Source organism: Cyclopterus lumpus, chromosome 9 (assembly GCF_009769545.1).
Source record: "Cyclopterus lumpus isolate fCycLum1 chromosome 9, fCycLum1.pri, whole genome shotgun sequence".
In the NCBI taxonomy this organism is placed as follows: domain Eukaryota; kingdom Metazoa; phylum Chordata; class Actinopteri; order Perciformes; family Cyclopteridae; genus Cyclopterus; species Cyclopterus lumpus.
In genome coordinates, this window is record NC_046974.1 from 3,365,001 (window position 1) to 3,386,056 (window position 21,056).

The 21,056-nt window shown below is 43.5% G+C and overlaps 3 protein-coding genes across 3 annotated transcripts in view; 1 reads left to right on the plus strand and 2 right to left on the minus strand.

Moving 5' to 3' along the window:
* wdfy3 (WD repeat and FYVE domain containing 3) overlaps window positions 1-7,581 on the minus strand; it is a 60,505-nt gene extending 52,924 nt beyond the window's left edge. Inside the window, 1 exon segment of the mRNA XM_034541301.1 lies at window positions 7,324-7,581. Within this exon segment, the coding sequence (XP_034397192.1) occupies window positions 7,324-7,352 (29 nt within the window). The 5' untranslated portion in view covers window positions 7,353-7,581.
* LOC117736156 (E3 ubiquitin/ISG15 ligase TRIM25-like) overlaps window positions 1-21,056 on the minus strand; it is a 706,744-nt gene that overhangs the window by 663,678 nt on the left and 22,010 nt on the right. The gene's annotated exons all lie outside the window — the stretch shown is intronic.
* On the plus strand, window positions 15,864-18,292 carry LOC117736157 (tripartite motif-containing protein 16-like). Its single transcript, XM_034541275.1, has one exon. The coding sequence runs from the start codon at window positions 15,969-15,971 to the stop codon at window positions 17,724-17,726; it is 1,758 nt and encodes a 585-aa protein (XP_034397166.1). The 5' UTR covers window positions 15,864-15,968; the 3' UTR covers window positions 17,727-18,292.

Below are 21,056 nucleotides of genomic sequence, written 5' to 3' on the forward strand. Positions count from 1 at the left end.
TTTCTTTGCGGCGCCGTCGATGTATATTTAGCCGTTATCGCCACACAGCTGATTCTCCCCGGACTTCCTTTAAGCCGGTTGCTAGGAGACGCCACAGAGCCGACGCACAACACAGATGAGCAAAAATGAATAAAAAGAAATAAAAGGAAAAAAACAGCCTCAGTGTCAGATCATCAAACGCAACAGCACTGACGCAGCATGCCTTGCTCAAGGGCACACTGACAAAAATAATAATACAAGTGTTTATTTATTCCACCCTTGGACTCGTTCAGACAGGTGGAGGTGCTGCACGTGACTACTCCCCCCCGCTCCCATTGGAGGAAATTAACTTGCTCTTCAGACGTTGACGGAATAGGCCCCGCCCTCTATATGAAAACAATGCATAGTGTTTACCGATATTATTGTTTCAGTGAACAAAAAGCTTCAAAATGTACAACAACAAAAAAGTCAGTTTAACAAAAAGGTGACGGAGCCCTAAAATTATAAAATATATCATATTTAATAACTAAATAATACAATGAACCGTACAGGGCTTCAAAATGAATACACACCAAGTTCCACAATGTTCAAGTTGTTACACAACTACTTCCTGCTGCTGACCTTTGACCCCCCCCCCCCCCGTCTGCCGGGCCATCCAAGCGAACGTTAATTCACTTCCTGTCGGGAGCTCCGCGCGTCTTTGAAGGTTCTCATCAGATAGTTTAGAAGGTGAACTTCACCACTAAAGTAACCGACCTCCTTGGTGTCAAAGGATCACTCTGCTTCACGTTGGGTCAGCGCAGAGGTCGGGCTGCAACTCAGGATGGTTTTTCATTATCAATGGTTATCTCTAGATTAATCAATTCGTCACTTGGTCTATAAAATTGTCAGAAAATGTGTGAAAAAAAGGACAATTTCAAAGTCCAAGAGGAGGACTTTAGAGTCCCGTCAGTTGAAATAAAAACAAAGATTTTCTACCAATTCCAGAGGCTGACTGAGTTGCCAACTTAATTTCGTTGTATGTTTTTTACAAAAAAATATTCAGTTCCCCAAACAATAACAGCAGTCTCATCAAGAGTCAACTTGGTCCCCTGGCTGCTTATTTAAAACCTGTTGCCAGAAATGTGGGTGTAATGTTTGACTCTCAACTACATTTTGAATCGCAGATCAAAAAAATTGTCCAGTCCTGCTTCTTTCAATTAAGAATAATCTCAAAAATCAAACCCATATTGTCACGCTCAGATCTGGAAAAAGTCATTTATGCACTCATTTTCTGTCGACTCGACTACTGCAACTCCCTCCTTTCTGGCATGAATCAAAAATCCATCTCCCGCCTCCAACTAGTCCAGAATGCAGCAGCTCGGCTTCTGGTTCTAACAGACGGCATCACATGACTCCAGTCCTGGCCTCTAACAGACGGCTTCACATGACTCCAGTCCTGGCCTCTAACAGACGGCTTCACATGACTCCAGTCCTGGCCTCTAACAGACGGCTTCACATGACTCCAGTCCTGGCCTCTAACAGACGGCTTCACATGACTCCAGTCCTGGCCTCTAACAGAAGGCTTCACATGACTCCAGTCCTGGCCTCTAACAGACGGCATCACATGACTCCAGTCCTGGCCTCTAACAGACGGCTTCACGTGACTCCAGTCCTGGCCTCTAACAGACGGCTTCACGTGACTCCAGTCCTGGCCTCTAACAGACGGCTTCACGTGACTCCAGTCCTGGCCTCTAACAGACGGCATCACATGACTCCAGTCCTGGCCTCTAACAGACGGCTTCACATTACTCCAGTCCTGGCCTCTAGCAGACGGCTTCACATGACTCCAGTCCTGGCCTCTAGCAGACGGCATCACGTGACTCCAGTCCTGGCCTCTAACAGACGGCTTCACGTGACTCCAGTCCTGGCCTCTCACAGACGGCTTCACGTGACTCCAGTCCTGGCCTCTAACAGACGGCCTCACATGACTCCAGTCCTGGCCTCTAACAGACGGCATCACATGACTCCAGTCCTGGCCTCTAGCAGACGGCATCACATGACTCCAGTCCTGGCCTCTAACAGACGGCTTCACATGACTCCAGTCCTGGCCTCTAACAGACGGCCTCACATGACTCCAGTCCTGGCCTCTAACAGACGGCTTCACATGACTCCAGTCCTGGCCTCTAACAGAAGGCTTCACATTACTCCAGTCCTGGCCTCTAGCAGACGGCATCACATGACTCCAGTCCTGGCCTCTAACAGACGGCTTCACGTGACTCCAGTCCTGGCCTCTAGCAGACGGCATCACATGACTCCAGTCCTGGCCTCTAACAGACGGCTTCACATGACTCCAGTCCTGGCCTCTAACAGACGGCCTCACATGACTCCAGTCCTGGCCTCTAGCAGAAGGCTTCACGTGACTCCAGTCCTGGCCTCTAACAGACGGCATCACATGACTCCAGTCCTGGCCTCTAGCAGACGGCATCACGTGACTCCAGTCCTGGCCTCTAACAGACGGCATCACATGACTCCAGTCCTGGCCTCTAGCAGACGGCATCACGTGACTCCAGTCCTGGCCTCTAACAGACGGCCTCACATGACTCCAGTCCTGGCCTCTAGCAGACGGCATCACGTGACTCCAGTCCTGGCCTCTAACAGACGGCCTCACATGACTCCAGTCCTGGCCTCTAGCAGACGGCATCACGTGACTCCAGTCCTGGCCTCTAACAGACGGCATCACATGACTCCAGTCCTGGCCTCTAACAGACGGCATCACATGACTCCAGTCCTGGCCTCTAACAGACGGCCTCACGTGACTCCAGTCCTGGCCTCTAACAGACGGCATCACATGACTCCAGTCCTGGCCTCTAACAGACGGCCTCACATGACTCCAGTCCTGGCCTCTAACAGACGGCCTCACATGACTCCAGTCCTGGCCTCTAGCAGACGGCATCACGTGACTCCAGTCCTGGCCTCTAGCAGACGGCATCACATGACTCCAGTCCTGGCCTCTAACAGACGGCATCACATGACTCCAGTCCTGGCCTCTAGCAGACGGCATCACGTGACTCCAGTCCTGGCCTCTCTCCACTGGCTCCCTGTTCGTTTTAGAATTGATTTTAAGATTTTGCTGCTCACTTTTAAAGCGCGCCTGGGTCTGGCCCCAAGCTACATCATTGAAATGTTAGCCCCATATGAACCAGCTCGCAGCCTTAGATCCTCTGGTGGGGCCCTTCAAGGTCCTTCAAGGTCCTTCAAGGCCCTTCCAAAGTCAAGGCTTAAATCAAAGGGTGACCGTGCTTTTGCCATCAGAGCCCCTCGACTTTGGAACGACCTCCCTGAGGGGATAAGACTAGCAGTTTGTCTGTTCTGCTTTATTTTGTATTTGTAATTTTCTATTCCTCTATTGTGTTCATTGCCTCTATGGCATTGTCTCCTTTGCCTCATGTATTTTCTGAAATGTTTACTTGTATTGATGTTATGTTTTTACCTCTATGTAGAGCACTTTCTAAAGGCGCTATATAAATAAATGTATTATTGTATTATTATTATTATTATTATTATCCTAATGAGCTCTAACCAGTTTATAATACATCATTAAAATGACACTTGTTTGTTTGTTTAAATCTTTTATTTCCTCATCTAAATTGTGTGTTTTTTATAAAAAGTAAAAGGATAACCTTTAGAATGGCTGATGGTTTACAGACTTCAGAAATCATTTTTTGGGGACAGATGGCCCTTTTTTTTTTTTCTTCTTTCGTGCCGATCCGTGAGTTCGATGATCCGAGTTACGTAATCGCTTCAATGTTTTGGGCTTTTTAAAAAATTTCCTTTTGCACATGTTGGGTTGGCCCAAGCCGACGTGATGGAGATCCAACGAGACAAAGACCCGAGAGGCTGAAGTGAGTCTCTTCAGCCGCAGGAAGCAGGAGGTGTTATTAAACTACGCTGTTGACAGACGCTAAATAAATGCAATATTGCTGCGGGACGGATTGTGAAAAGATGGCAGGTGGCAGATGTTTAGATATTTATTCGCGAGTTTTCAATCAGAAACGGACAAAAAACAACTCCCGAGATACAACCAGTACATTAATATGAACCACTTATTAATACTTAGCGTGTCTTATTAACGTTAGGTCTACAAAAGGCTTATTACTACTTTGGCTCGGCAGCCGAATCAGCTCTCTGCAGGCGATCGAGATGAAGAAGAAGAAGAAGAAGAAGAAGAAGAAGGAGAAGGAGAAGGTGGGCCCAGTTCCTGAGTCATTGTTTAAAGCTGTGAAACCAAAAGATACGGCAAGAATGCTTGAGATACGTGTTGTTGTGGTTGTTGTTGTTTTTATTTTCACTTGTCTCAGTGGGAGACACTCCCTGAAATTTAAAAATCAATCCCGATTCTAACCTGGACGCTATTGGGGTAACTAGGGGGTGTTATACATGACAACTGTTCTATTGTGCAACATTAATAATATATCTTTGCTTCCTCTTGGCTTGTTTCAATGGAATAAAAACAACCCCAACAACCACAAAAAAGACGTGTTCGCAAACATCGGTTTGATATATTCCGAAAACTTTAGGAAAAGAGTGCCGTCACTAAATCACGCGACAAGTTACTCAACAAAAACATCAACGTCGATTTTCCAGTTCCTCGCGAGGAGCGACCGGCAGCCATTCGTCGGAGTCCGCCTCGCCCTTTGTGTGCCTTTTGCCGTCTTTAGACTTCCTCGTTTAGGATCACGTGAACAAACAAACAAAAATCATTGTGTGGGGAAATCTACAAACTATGACGTGTTGTTTTTCGTCGGTTTAGCTACGACTGCTGGATGAGAAATGCCAGGAATAAATCTCAGTAGGTGGAAATTGAACACCGGCGACTGTGAAACCGGCGTACTACTGTAACACCGGCGTACTACTGTAACACCGGCGTACTGTAACACCGGCGTACTGGTGTGCTCTGTGTCTGTGTGTGTGTGTGTGTGTGTGTGTGTGTGTGTGTGTGTGTGTGTGTGTGTGTGTGTGTGTGTGTGTGTCGGAGAGTCACTGAAGCAGAGATGGAGCTCAGCGGGGCCCGGGGACGGCAAACTGGGGCAAACACATGGCATGAGATGTGGCATAAGGTGGAGGGCTGGAAGATCAACAAAAGGAGGGGTGGCGATGCGAGGACAAATGCAGGCTTTACAACCCACTCCACCCATTTAGAGAGAGAGAGAGAGAGAGAGAGAGAGAGAGAGAGAGAGGGAGAGAGAGAGAGAGGGAGAGAGAGAGGGCACACATCACTCAGAGCGAAATGTAATTTGGCCGGATAAATGACCATCATCTTGTTTACTCCTTTAATACGTCAGGGAGGAGCATCTCTTTGCCCCGAAGCTACATTTCGGTGTCGTTTGGCCTCCTAATTTAAAGTAACCTTCACTATAAAAAATGTTTTAAAAAGCACACAAGCCATGTAGTGGCTGGACAACCTCTACCAGTCTCACATGTGATTAAACCGTACAATGAAAAACCACACAGCCGGATTAAGAAAGGGTTGTGCGTCTCAAAATGAACAGGATGTCGTTCTCATGTCTAGAAAAAACACGGTGTTCATCCGTGGCGAGAGGACCGACGTACCCCGAAAGAAGGGGTTCTTGGCGCGAGTGTAAATGTCCGGTTCACCGTGACATCACCAGGAGGATTAAGAGAGCAGCTTTGATGAGGATTAGAAAGCCCACAGCACCACCATCCTACAATGTGAAGGATCCTTCTCATTTAAGAATCCAGATTCTTAACTTCTAAGAAATCCATTTGTTTCACTGAGAATTGAGTAAAACAGATACAGATTTTTTTCCATATATAGAAACTTCATAATCTTGTCACTCTGCTTTCACGCCATCGATCCTGAAAATAGCCCCCCTGAGATTCCACACCTCTACTTGTAAGAGTCCCAGACAGAACCCCCCCACCCCCGGATCGCGCTTCGCTACCGTCATCTCAAATCCAGTCTTACAAAAAAAAAGGGGAACCGCGTCTCGTCGTGGCCCGAAAACCAAAAACAAAAGTGAGTGGACTCCCGTGCAGCCGGGGAACCGAGCCCCTCTTCCTCGGTTCCCCTCCGGTGTCTTTTCAAAAGCTCCTTCTTTAAGCGGACGCCAGCTCCGATGAGCGTCTCGCTCTCCGGGGATTTACGAAGGCCCTGGAAAAGCCGAGCTCTGGAGAAAGTGATGTAATCACAGCAATGTCTCCTGTCTTGACAGTTCACGGTGGGGGGGGAAGCGGCGCTTCGTTAGCGGACGAACCTCGAGGCGACGTTGGAGAGAAAAGGAAAACGTGGATTTTGGAGCGCCGGCTATAAAAAAGGAGCAGCTTCGAACTGCCGAAGTGTGTCTTCAACAGCTGGTGAACCAGAAGGGCATGGACGTGATCCGAGGCCCCGAACGAGTCCGGGCAGGACCAGATCCGCCAGCCTCGTCCTCGCTGGATACCTAGTCGGGCCTTCGGTAAACAAGGCCGGGGGGGGGGGGGGGGGGGTGGAGGGGGGGTAGATTCTACCCTGCGTAACGTCGCCCAGGCAACGGCTTGAACCGTTGCAACAACAAGTGGGTCCCGGGCAACATTTCTGTTCTGACAACAAAAATAGGCACAACAAATAGTCATGTTACTAATTTACTTTAATACAAAACTATATATAAATACGTAGGAGCTACAACCCACAGAATCACAGTCTGTCACGATGATTCATGTCCAATTTGACGGCTATAAAAAGGTGATAAAATGAGCTGTTCTCCGCCATTTTGCTCTCTTTAATATTTCCGAAGGGAGTGAAATGTTTCTTTCTTCTTTTTTTTTTTTTATGAGCGTGAGTTTTTAATGATACTCAAAAAAAAAAAAGGTTTAACTTATGAAGTGACACTCTGGAGTGGGGCAGAACAATTTAATGTATTTAAATTGTATCTAAATGGAGAGTATTTTTGACTGATATTGCAATTGGTATATCATTTGCGATGTAAGAGTCATTTTCAGAAAGAAATTATTTGTCAAATAGTGCGATTTAGGCCAGGGCGTCACTGCAGAACCACACATTTCTTATTATTTAAAAATGGGATTTGGACACATATTTTGAGCCTCGATTAGAAAACTGCCTTCCATATGATTTAGATTACTTGTGCAGCCCCCCAATTCTGGTGGAAAATTGTTCCCTCTCCGAAAGATTTACACAAAAAGGAATCAAAAGGTCTCAAAATGAGTCCGTCAACATCCGCTGCTGTGAACCCAACACTGTTAAATTCAATGGTAAACAAGCTCTGTGCTCCATCCGCCAAATAACGGTAAACAAACCCCCGGTCGCCGCGGAGACGAGCTCTTTGGTTTACCCCCCCCCCCTACCTGCCGTTCTCTCTGCGCTCCGCCAGCATCTCAAACTCATCAGCAGCAACAACAAAAAATATTTTTAAAAAATCAACGCAAGAATATTCCACTGTGTACCGAGTCCTCTTCCCCTAAAAAACAACAACAACAAAAACACGTCGTCTTTCTGACGAGGAAAAGACGACGACGGTGTCAATGGAGGAGAGGAGAGGCGAAGAGCGGAGGCATGGCTCGTCTTCATTGGCAGTGCCATGGGGCTTTGTTCGCCAGCCAGCGCCGTGTGTGTGTGTGTGTGTGTGTGTGTGTGTGTGTGAGTGGGTGGCCTGCCGGGACTGGCACAGCTGATCCCCCCCTGACACCGGGTGGGTGGGGCTCACAGGGCTTTGGAGCAAGAGGAGGGGAAGGTGGAGTAGTGAGGGGGGGGGGGGGGGGGGGGGGGGGGGGGTTAACCGGGTAGTCACAGCAAGAGGAACGAACCATTTAGAGGAGGGGGGGGGGGGGGGGGGGGGGGCATAGCACCAATGGGAATTTAGGCATCATTGTTTACATCCACTCACATTAACTTTGCATTATTATGCCTTCAGACCCATGTAGGAGACGGACGTTCTGATACTTTAAAAAGCCACATTTTGATAATGTATATATGTATATTATATAATATATACGTTGAGCTCTATGTTCTTGAAGACTCATCTGCAATAATCAGTTTTTTTTATTACAGATTTAATATCTTTTGGTTGGTTGCACGAGATTAGATAATTGAAGATTCTGGGAAATTAAAAATGGGTGTTTGTTTGTTTTTCCGGATGTTTAACAGACCAATCGGGATAATAATTGTAAAAAAGGGTGCACGATATTTATTGGCTGGTAATTATCCATGTCGTGCAACCTTAAAACTGACAGAATAATTGACGATGGAAATAATCTTTTCCCGAGCAGCCGTGCAGAGAAAATTCGCCGCCATTAAAAAAAAAAATCGCTGCAATTAAGGAACCGCCGAGTCTTCCAGGTTCGGGACAGGAAGACGCTGCAGTGTGTGGTCTCCAGCAGGAACACACACACACACACACACACACACACACACACACGTAATATACGTTCAGTAGTTTGGCATTCAGAAAATAAACTACGGTGGCTGTAATTAAGGAGGATAACAAGAGTAGCAACAGTGCGGCTCATTGGTGTGTTTTTAACTGCTCTATGGCGCAGAGGAACACAACATCAACTCATTGTTGGTTGGACGGATGAACGACCGCAAATCGCTCCATTCCAATATCTTATAAAAGAGAATAAAAGTACCGTATTCACAAGGTATTTGTGAATACGACAGGATGTGTGTGTACCAACACACACACACACACACACACACACACACACACACACACACGTTTCCTCCGGGGGCTCATTAAGAGCGATCCTCTCCTGGTTAATGGCGGCACGCTACTTCGTCTCAAGGACGACGACGACGACTGCTAAGCAGAAGTCTGGCGTGTGGACACGGCATCTTTGGGAATACACACATACACACACACACACACACACACACACTCTGTCTATGGGATGCATTTTCCTTGGCCTGAGAAAAGCTCACTTAGTGCATTGAGAGGGGAATTATCGTTGGCCTTGAGCCGCATCGTCTACGCGATGCTGAAGTGGATCAATAACGAGATCCCACCTCGTTAAGCCCCGCCCCTCCGCAGAGAGGGCAACGCGTCGATAACAATATAATCTCTGGTTTGTCTGCACGCGTTAGTATTCGTTGATTAAAGCTTTTGTCTCACCCCCATTTCATGAGAACCTGGTGTTGTGAGAAAAGTCTACAAGGTGGGCCTTTTATACGACGTCTTCAAAATCGCTTTTATTATTCCTCAGTTCAATCTCCTCAACTTTCTGGATTCAGCTGCATTTTGGAATGAATGCCACCCAATTAGACTTTGCACTTTCTGTATTTAAAAAAAAAAAAAGAAGAAAAGTACCAAAAATCAGAGCCTCCTGCTCACAAAGAGGCCGAGTGTGCAAAACCTCATTTCTGCAGCCCGCACGTCAAACGGCTACTTTAACTAATCAGGTAGATCCGGACGTTGAGTGATGACCTTACGACGATTAATCAGGAAATATGGCCGAACGCACTGAAAATGGAGCGACTGCACCAACTTCATAAAAGTATACCGGTTCAGTCCGGATTCCCAGATGTGTAGGAGACGATTTAGGGAAATTAAATTTCTAATTTTGGAAAATGTAACTTTTAATTAGGAAGTCAGAGTGACGTTTAATGGCCATGAAATTGTCCTTTTTGGTTAAATAATTACTCCCTAGACTTTTCTATAATGAAGATATTTTAAGGCATTATTTATTACGTCCACATCTCTGCACTATTGTTTTGTTTGCGTTGTTAGTTAATTAAAATGTAAATCTTAGTCTATTCTAATGTGTTGTGCATGTTTTATATTGCATTGCTTTACCTGCAGGAAATCATTTCCACTTGCAGGGATTAATAAATCTATCTACGTGTCATCAATGCAGCAACTTTCTCTGATCAGTAAACCTGCAGCATTAACAACAATAACAACAACAATATTCCAATGATGTGATCTGTCAAGGCACAAAGAGCAGGACACACAGTGTTAGATGCACCACGCTGGGCTGCTGTTGGGGTGGGGGGGGGTTAGGTGACCATGTCATCTGGAACAATGCGCGCGCGCACGCACACACACACACACACGCACACACACACACGCACACACACACACACACACACACGGTGGCTTTAAGTTGCACAGCAGAGACCTATACAGGCCGATGTGAGAGCCATGCAACGTGCCACTCGGCTGACATCTTTTGACACCACGCAGACCTTTTGCCCGGCTGTGACGTCACAGCAGCCCCGTTAAAATCACGTCAACGTCCAGCCGTTAAAAATACAGCCGACGCCACGAACGTTAGCCTCTCTCACTCACACACACACACACACACACACACACACACACACACGGGGGGTGTCTGCGTCCTCGTGCGGTGTTACTCATAAACACCACAGTGTGACGACACCGGTTGAAAATGGAGAAGAAATATATATATATTGTTTTTAAATACAGTACCGACATACGACATCGGTGTCGGTTGAGTCTGTCGGCTGTGAACGACAACACTAAACGGCGACGTTGGCCTTCTAATAATTAAAAATAAAAATAACAAATGGCTGACGTTTCAATGTCGAACACCGGGGTAACGGCCGAGCCGCCTCAACGGGTTATTTTTATTTTTAAAAAACGGACGCGTCGGGTGCGAGCCGATTCCCCACTGCGGCTAGCTTACTCCCAGCGCTAATGCTAAGCTAAGCTAGCCGCTCCAGAGAGCGTCCGGCGTTCACTCACCGGGAAGCGGCAGAATCCTTCGGCTGCAAAGACGACGATAACCCCCCGATATGTCAGTTGCGTGCGGCGCTCCTCGCGTATCCATATGTCGCGAACGGTGGTACCCGTACTCCCCCACACACACGCGCACACACACACACACACACACAACAAAAAAAGAGAGTGGTCACTGCTTCCTCTGCTTCCTTCTGGTAGCCATCTTTCCTTCAACCTCCACATCCAAATAAAAAGCCCGAGCTCCGTCCCAGGTCGCGGCGCTGATTTTGCTCCCAAACAGCATCGTCCTCTCGCGGCCGCGGCCGAGGAACCCGTCGGAAGGACGACCGCGACCTCTGTCGGATGAGTGGAAGAAGACACGTCGTGTTTACACATTGTAAAAACAAAAACAACAACAAATAGATTTTTATGTTTCATTTTTGTCTTGTGGTAATTATTAAGCACCAACACATCAAGGCATATTCTTTGTATGCATATAATTATATATATATATATATATATATATATATATATATATATATATATATATATATATAATTATATTATATATAACGTTATAGTTATATGTGTATGTATATATTTAAAATAATATATATCTTTATTTTTACAATATATGTGTTATGTATATCTGTGTCTTGGATTGCTTTTTCATTTTTGTCTATTTTTAATTATTAAGGTATATTCTTTGTATGCATATTCCAGCCATTTTAAATACAGATAAATAAAATAATTATATATTTATATATATATATATATATATATATATATATATATATACTATATGTATGTGTATATATCATTATTTATATATATATCTATATATAAAATTATATATATATATTAAAATTTAATTAAATTAATTAATTGTCTTGGATTGCTTTTTAATTTTGATCTATTTTTAATTATTAAGGTGTATTCTTTGTATGCATATTACAGCCATTTTAAACACAGATAAATAAAACAATTATATATATATTTTTATATATATATACTATATGTATGTGTATATATCATTATTTGTATATATATATATCTATATATAAAATTATATATTAAAATTTAATTTAATTAATTAAAATTAAAAACCAATCCAAGACACAGATATACATAACACAGATGTATTGATAAAACATTTTTACATATACTGTATGTATATATAATGTTTTAACAATATATCTGTGTTATGTATATCTGTGTCTTGGATTGCTTTTTCATTTTAATTTTACTTGTGGTAATTATTAAGCACCAACACATCAGGGCATATTCTTTGTATGCATATAATTATATATATATATTTTATATATAACGTTATATATGTGTATGTATATATTTAAAATAATATATATCTTTATTTTTACAATATATGTGTTATGTATATCTGTGTCTTGGATTGCTTTTTCATTTTTATCTATTTTTAATTATTAAGGTATATTCTTTGTATGCATATTACAGCCATTTTAAACAAAGATACATAAAATAATTATATATATATTTATATATATATATACTATATGTATGTGTATATACCATTATTTTTATATATATATCTATATATACAATTATATATATATTAAAATTAAATTAAATTAATTAAAATTAAAAACCAATCCAAGACACAGATATACATAACACAGATGTATTGTTAAAATGTTTTTATATATATATAAGTTTTTAACAATATATCTGTGTTATGTATATCTGTGTCTTGGATTGCTTTTTAATTTTAATTTTACTTTAAGCACCTCAAGGCATATTCCTTCTATGCATATCCCATGCCATTTTAAACACAGATATATTGAGAAAAGAGTATTTTTACTTCTTGGATTGCTTTTTAATTTAAACTGAATACAATATAACATCGGCAAGCGAGGAGGCACCAAGGTTCCCTTTCCTCGTGTCACCTCCTGCAGAAAGCTCCAGGATCTGACCAGATAACGTTGCGTCATCAAGAACGGGGCCCTAGGTGACAGCAGTTCTGACTTGATGTGTGGAAGCACACCTTCAGTCAACACCACTGTGTGTGTGTGTGTGTGTGTGTGTGTGTGTGTGTGTGTGTGTGTGTGTGTGTGTGTGTGTGTGTGTGGGTGGTTTGGGTTCCTGTGGGACTATAAAACCACACGCCACAGTAACCTCAGCAGTGAAAGTCTTTGAATGATACGATGAAGACATTCTGGTTTATATTGGTGGAAACAATGACACTTGTCAGTTGGACCTTTGGTAATCCATTGGGCAACCGAAGCCTGTAATCAAAAGCTGAATCTATTGTGTTGTTTTAAGGTTTGGGCCTGGAAATGTTCCATATTGGGAGATTATTGCTCAATAATCAAATGATATCCGACCTGAAAGTCTACCTCCTATTGGCGGTTGTGGATGGAGTTCATCCTTTTGTTGCTCACTCCAGGTTTCCAGATAGAAAAGTAATCAAATCTGCCTTAAGTTTCGATTCCTCGGATAATAATATTAGAATATAGACACATATCTAATAAAGAGGGCATCGCAACCAGTGAGACACCCCCACTGGTTACACTAATGTCCACTTTCATACTTTAACCATGTTTCATTATTACATCGTTTTAATTAGTTGCATCTCAAAAGACATCAACAATCAAACTGGGCTTCATTTGATTGAACATGAATGTGACTTAAACATACAGTCAGTAGATGTGCTTATCATTACATTGAAATATAGCTATTTAAAGGCCTCATGAGTACTTTAAAAAAAAAAGAGGTTTGTCTTTGGCCCCATCTAGTGGTCGAGTATGAAAGTGCACCGATTCCCACCAGGATTCTTTCAATGTCTGCAGACTGTTGATCTGTTTTTGAAGGTCATCCACCGTGTCAGCGAGAATAGAGTTCATATTTTTTAGTGAAATAAATTAAAAAAACAACAATAACGCATTAGAGGCAACGAGTAAAGCGCAGCCACAACATTAAGAATTCAACCAGCCAAGAACACAGAGATGTCATTTATTTATATGTATATATATATATATATATATATATATATATATATATATATATATATATATATATATTATCATTATTATTAATAAATAGGAGGGGTTCAGTTTAACTATATACATATATACTACTGGTGGTGTCAAGTAACAAAGTATAGCTGTACTATTTATATATATATATTGTGCATTTTTCTTATTATTATATTCTTTGTATGTATTGTGCATTCTTCTTATTATTATATTCTTTGTATATATTGTGCATTCTTTATATTGCATTGCTTGTACAAAATAAACTCTTTGTCTGTTTTCATGCAAAAAAAAAGTAAAAAGTAAAATATTTCCCTCCACAAGGGGGCGGAGTTGAAGTGCAGATTATTTTTTTCTCATTAGTTATTATTTGTTTTACGGTCCGTGTACGTTTTGTTGGTTTGTTTTATGGTTCATTCTAAAAAAACGGAAATATCATGTTTTCTTTGTTTTCTGTTTGAATCCAAAAACGGGAAAACGGAAGTGCTTAAAACGAATTTCAAAATAAAAGCCAGTGATAGATGAAGTTGCTGGACTTTGATGAAATCAGGATGTATGTTTCAGTCCTCATGTCCAGGACTCTGCTACACTCACTTCATGACGTCACTGTCCCTCAAACTGACTGTTCCCTAAAGAGAGAGAGAACTGAGCCTAGTCTGCACATGCATGTTTTAACATAATAATAATTCACATAAAACAGGTGGACAACGTTTACCCCGTCAGCCATGATAATACACCTGAACATAGAATCACTGTAAGACCTCACCTGGAGCCCTGATGGTCCAGCTGCTGCTTCCTCAAACTGCACTGCATCTGGACTGAGGTTCTGAGGTTCTGAGGTTCTGAAGTTCTGAGGTTCTGAGGTTCTGAAGTTCTGAGGTACTAAGGTTCTGAGGTTCTGAGGTTCTGAAGTTCTGAGGTTCTAAGGTTCTGAGGTTCTAAGGTTCTGAGGTTCTGAGGTTCTGAAGGTTCTGAGTTTCCTGAATGCATTTAAAGGATGCAGGTTTGCACTGTGCAGCTAGTTAGCCTGCTAACATTACTAGCTAACGTTAACTAACAACCACCTGGGCTTCTTGATAGCTACTTACCCTCTGGGTGTTTCTGCCACTTCAGCCAATTAAATGACAGCATCGTGTCTCGCAGGCTCGAGGGCGCTTTTGGAAAACGTGGACATGTATTTTTCACTCTTCTGGGCGACGAACATAATATAATAATACGAATGAGTTTGCAAATATATATAGAAAATATTTGAGGGGACGATTGTGTCTTTCCCAAAACTTTGGTTGTGACTAGTGGACCATATGCAGACCTACGCCTTTTGGGAATAGGGTCAAAACAATTAGCTGACAGACCTCCAGGAAACTTCCGGAAGATTGGTCGACAAATAGGAGTCAAATGTTTTTACAGATTGAATTTGTAATATGGAGTCATATATGAGCAAAACCCCTCGCTAAAAACCTAAAGAATTTGATTCTGAATGACGATGGGAAGTTCATCGTCGGCGCTACTGAAGTGGAAAGTACACTTTAGTGATGTTTATTCCTAGTGTTCAGATTCATCAGTTATATTCTAAAAGATGACCAGAGGCCAGCAGTGAAAGTGTGGTTCACGTGGGCTGAAGAAGGTTTTCACTCAGAACTAAACTGTCACTATATTCACTGTGTTCGACAAGTACATGTTTGCACTTTGTTATTTTCCTTTGAAAGCGCGCTGTGTTTTAACATGTGTGCATTACATGATTAACAATGGAAAGCAACATGCAAGCACACAACACACTTTAAAACATAACAAGAAGAAGGTAAAGCAATGACTTTAATGTAATGCTGCAGAATATGGCTTGTTTATACAGAAATAATATAAAAGTCACTGAGCTCGACATGAGAAGTCTCCCTCACGGTGGTCACCTGGGGGTCAGGGGTCACCGTGTTGACTCCATTAGCTCGAGCATATTGCCCGAGCTCCTTGAGTGACAGTTTGAAACAGCTCCTCCCCCATTGGACTGTTGCGTCATCTTTGTATATATTTAATATATATATATATATATATATATATATATATATATATATATATATATATAATATATATATATACACAAAGGTCACATTCACAGCGCCGCTCCTCTTCCTGGAATGAAGCTCAGCTTGATAAGCCCCTCCCTCTTCCTCCTGCTGTCAATCACAGGCAGCTGCACTGTGTCCACATCCTTCCTGGCCCCTCCCCTTCAGACCTACAGCTCTAAAGATTGGTGTAACCAACATGGAGGCGGAGCAATAGAGCTGACACGCCCCGTTCACTGAACCGTCACATGTTGTTCAGACCAGAAGTCAAAGTCTCTTCTGAGGAAGTGAAACTCAGACACTCGTTGTTACCGAGAGGTGAAATGGAGCCCAAAGGAGTTCAGCTGGACCGGGAGACCTTCTCTTGTTCCATCTGTCTGGATCTCCTGAAGGATCCGGTGGCTATTCCCTGTGGACACAGCTACTGCATGAACTGTATTAAAGACCACTGGGATGAAGAGGACGGGAAGAAGCTCCTCAGCTGCCCTCAGTGTAGGCAGACCTTCACAACGAGGCCTGTCCTGCTGAAGAACACCATGTTGGCAGTTTTAGTGGAGCAGCTGAAGAAGACTGGACTCCAAGCTGCTCCTGCTGATCACTGCTATGCTGGACCTGAAGATGTGGCCTGTGATGTCTGCACTGGGAGGAGACTGAAGGCCTTCAAGTCCTGTCTGGTGTGTCTGGCTTCTTACTGTGAGAAACACCTCCAGCCTCATTATGATGCACCTCCATTCAAGAAACACCAGCTGGTGGACCCCTCCAACCAGCTCCAGGAGAACATCTGCTCTCGTCACGATGAGGTGATGAAGATCTTTTGCCGTACTGATCAGCAGTGTATCTGCTACCTCTGCTCTCTGGATGAACATAAAGGCCACGACACCGTCTCAGCTGCAGCAGAAAGGACCGAGAGGCAGAGAGAGCTGGAGGGGAGTCGACTAAACATCCAGCAGAGAATCCAGGACAGAGAGAAAGACCTGAAGCTGCTCCATCAGGAGGTGGAGGCCATCAACCTCTCTGCTGATAAAACAGTGGAGGACAGTGAGAAGATGTTCACTGAGCTGATCCGTCTCATGGAGAACAGAAGCTCTGATGTGAAGCAGCAGGTCAGATCCCAGCAGAGAACTGAAGTGAGTCGAGTCAAAGAGCTTCAGGAGAAGCTGGAGCAGGAGATCACTGAGCTGAAGAGGAACGACGCTGAGCTGAAGCTGCTCTCACACACAGAGGATCTCAACCAGCTTCTCCACCACTACCCCTCACTGTCACCACTCAGTGGGTCTACAGACTCATCCAGCATCAACATCCGTCCTCTGAGATACTTTGAGGACGTGACGGCGGCTGTTTCAGGACTCAGAGATGAACTACAGGACGTCCTGAGAGACAAGTGGACAAACGTCTCACTGACGGGGACTGAAGTGGATATTTTACTGTCTGCACCAGAGCCCACGGCCAGAGATGGATTCTTAAGATGTTCATGTGACATCACTCTGGATCCAAACACAGCAGACACACGGCTGTTATTATCTGATGGGAACAGAAAAGGAACTTTTATGAAGGAACATCAGTCTTATTCTAGTCACCCAGACAGGTTCAGTAGATGTCTTCAGGTCCTGAGTAGAGAGAGTCTGACTGGACGTTGTTACTGGGAGGTGGAGTGGAGAGGAGGAGGAGTTAGAGTAGCAGTTTCATACAAGAACATCATGAGAACAGGGAGTGAATGTTTGTTTGGATTGAATAACAAATCTTGGGTGTTACTTTGTCTCAACAACAGTTTTATATTTCTTCACAACAAAGTCCAAACCCCCGTCTCTGGTCCTCCGTCCTCCAGACTAGGAGTGTACCTGGATCACAGAGCAGGTATTCTGTCCTTCTACAGCGTCTCTGAAACCATGACTCTCCTCCACAGAGTCCAGACCACATTCACTCAGCCTCTCTATGCTGGACTTGGGTTTTATGGACTTGGGTTTTATTCTCCTGGAGACACTGCTGAGTTCTGTAAACTCAAATAGACAGAAGTGATTTAAGGGACAGCTGGTTAAAGTCTGGGTTTTAATTCTTAAACTTATTTTGTTTCCATCATTGTTGCTCAGACTTTTCTCCACCTGTCAATCAAACCTTGTGGGCGGTGCTTGTCCATCTTGTTGCTGTGTAAATGTCTGAGTTCCTGTAGGTGGCGCTCCTTCCTCTGTGTGTTTATGGAGGCTCTCACTGCTCATGATGATCTTTGTTTACCTGAACTCATATTCATCTGCAGGAAAATGTAAAATGCTGTGAGCTCTAAATGTTTGATGAATATTGTTATTGATGTATTTTTAATGTCTCTTCCTCTGCATGGGTCTTAAAGAGAGAAAGAAGAGATTCTTTATTGTTGATATTTAGTTCTCACAACTTTATGCAAAGTATTCTATCATTACATTTGTGTTCATTATTGTGAGGGACTAAATGTTGTTGTTGTTGTCTGAATCAACATACACATGATGCACTATGTTAAACTAAATAAAGTATCATAATCAATAAGCACATCTTTCATTATTCTTTTCCATAAGTGAGATTCTGGTCCAACACATTGAACAGGTTTACAAGATGAATAAAGTATTTATTGACTCAAGAATGAACAAAGTACTTTCTTCTCGTCTTATTTTCAGGGTTTCATCTGAAGCTAATGTATAAAATATGAAACTAATATGAGAGAATAACTGAGGCAGTTTTCCTCCTGAAACACCACAAAGTCCAGAGTTCATGTTGAGAGCAGAAGAACATGTTTTAAAGTCCAAAGTGAATAACCTGAAGACAGCGTCCAGTGTCCTCGTGGTATGAGGCCCTGCTCACTTATTCAATAAGTCTGAATCTCAATGTTTCATCTGACATCTGATGTCCATGAAATGTGTTTCAGGTCGGTGACCCTTATTCTTCAGGAGGGCTGAATCACACGGTAGACGTCATCACGTTATTCCATAACCTCACTAAAGTTATCCAACAGATGATTGTAAAGGAATCGGTCTGTGAGATGAGGAATAGACGATCTGTGTGAATGTCCATCTGAGACCCGGCCCACCGTGAGGCTGCACTGCCCCCTAGCGGCCATCGGTGGTAAGGCCCCTCTATTGATACCCTGAGGTTCAGAATAATAGTTGGATCAATAGATAGTTAGTGATAATAACCTTATGTTTCACATGCTGCTCATTCACATGAAGAACATACTTCCCCGTTGTATTCTTTCTGCTTGTAGTGTGTATTAAACATGTGATTCCTGCATGTCATACACATTCCAGGCTTGTGTAGGCTGCTGATCCTGGTCCATACATGTGTGTGACAATTATTATGCTTTATGTTTTGTCATTTCAATATTCAGCCATTTCTCACCATGCATGTTATTTTGGATGTTGGTCACATGATAGGACCCCCCCCACCCCCCCTCAAAATTATCAGCAGACTCCAAAAAGTACGTTACAGATAAAATAAATGAAATGTTTATTTGAGTCCACCTCCTCTCTGCAGAATAACATGTGAACAGTTTCAATCGCATTGTTCTGTCCTGTATGACACGTGTCGCGCATATGACGGATGTTGAACGTCTGAGCTCAAAGACTCGGATAACGTGACGTTCTCCGCACTCCTCCCCCCCCCCCCCCACCTGTAATACCTCGGCGCCCCACTTGAGGGCGCCCCACAGTTTGAGACCCTCTGCTGTGAGGGAAGGGCACATTGGAAGGCTGAAGGCTGAAGGCCACGTTCCAACAGTGGGTTCGGTGGTGGGATGTTAAACCTGCCGCACTGGCTGTTCCGGTCCGAACAGTCAGTCCTGTAGTTATAGAGAAAGGTTATGTGCGTTCATCACAAGCTGCAGTAACAACTCTCTGTCCTGTTTGCTACAGGAAACAGATTAACAAACCCTCCTGTTTCACTGCCCTTAGAACGCAATTATATATCTAAGTTTGCAATATTCTTTAATGACAACGTTCAAGGCATTAAAAATGCCATAAATTCCACAACACAAATGTCTACTCTGCAGCCAGCTAGACACCTGGAGTGACACATGTCATACCTGTCACTGACAACAGAGTCCAAGAGATCATCTGCAGTCTGAGTCCATCGACGTGCTGCCTTGATGACTTACCCACTAGAGTTCTAAAGTCTGCTGAGCAGTTTGTTACCACAACTCGCTCACCTGGTCAACATCTCACTCCAGACTGGAACATTTCCAAAGGCCTTAAAAACTGCTGTCATTGAACCTGTTCTAAAGAAGAGCAGTCATGATGCAACAGTACTGAACAACTACCGGCCCATATCAAAGCTGCCATTCTTAGGCAAAGTCCTAGAGAAGGTTGTATACCAACAGCTTACTGCCTTTCTCCTGTCTAACAATGCGTTTGATACTTTCCAATCAGGTCTTAGGCCCAACCACAGCACTGAGAGCTCTGATCAAGGTGACAAATGATATCCGCCTGAACACAGACGCAGGCAAAGTCTCAGTCTTTGTTCTGCTGGACCTGAAATCCAGGCTGGAAACACTTCTATTTGACAACTGAAAGTATTTTAGATTTCTTCGCTTTTAATATAATTAATACATTATTATTTTTATGTTTTTATGGAATGATTTTATTTGCCTTTTTGTAATTGTATGTAACTGTAAAGCACTTTAAATTGCCTTGTGTATGAATTGTGCTCTATAAATAAACTTGCCTAGTTCCTCCGAGTGTGTTTCCTGCCTGTGAACCGGTAGAACCGGGAGAGGATTGCAGCTCAGAAGAGTCTGGGTTCTCAGGTGTTGTGTCTACTGGCCATGTGTCACTGGGAGTGAGATCAGGGTACCGGTAGAGATACCGGGGGATACAGGAGCTGTGAATTCATTCATTGGGAGTTCGGTGCTGCCTTTTCCTCAGGAAACTAACACCGGGGAGTGCGTTCTAATGCGGGGAATGGGTTTGAATACACTGCCTGTCCCATTGCATAGGTTGGGGCTCCACTGGCTTGGTTCAGGGCGAGGTGGCCATGGGTCTACGTCCTGCATTGACAATTAGAGGGGTGGATATCGTTCTGGGAAACGACCTGGCTGGTAACCGTGTGTGGGCAGACGGTCCTCCTCGGCCCTCGGCCCGGGGGAAGATGAAGCGTCTATATGACCGGAGAGCTGAAATCCACCAGTTCAGACCCGGTGATCAGGTTCTTGCTTTGTTGCCGCTTGTGGGTTCAACCATTTCAGGCAACAAGACAGTCGCTGGGGGGGTGACGACCCACCTGCCAGGCCCTAGGTGTCACTGTTCAGTTCTCTGTTTCAGGTGCTGGTTGGCGTGTCGTCAGCCGGGATGAGCCTCACCTGAGCCGGAGTGGCCATAAGA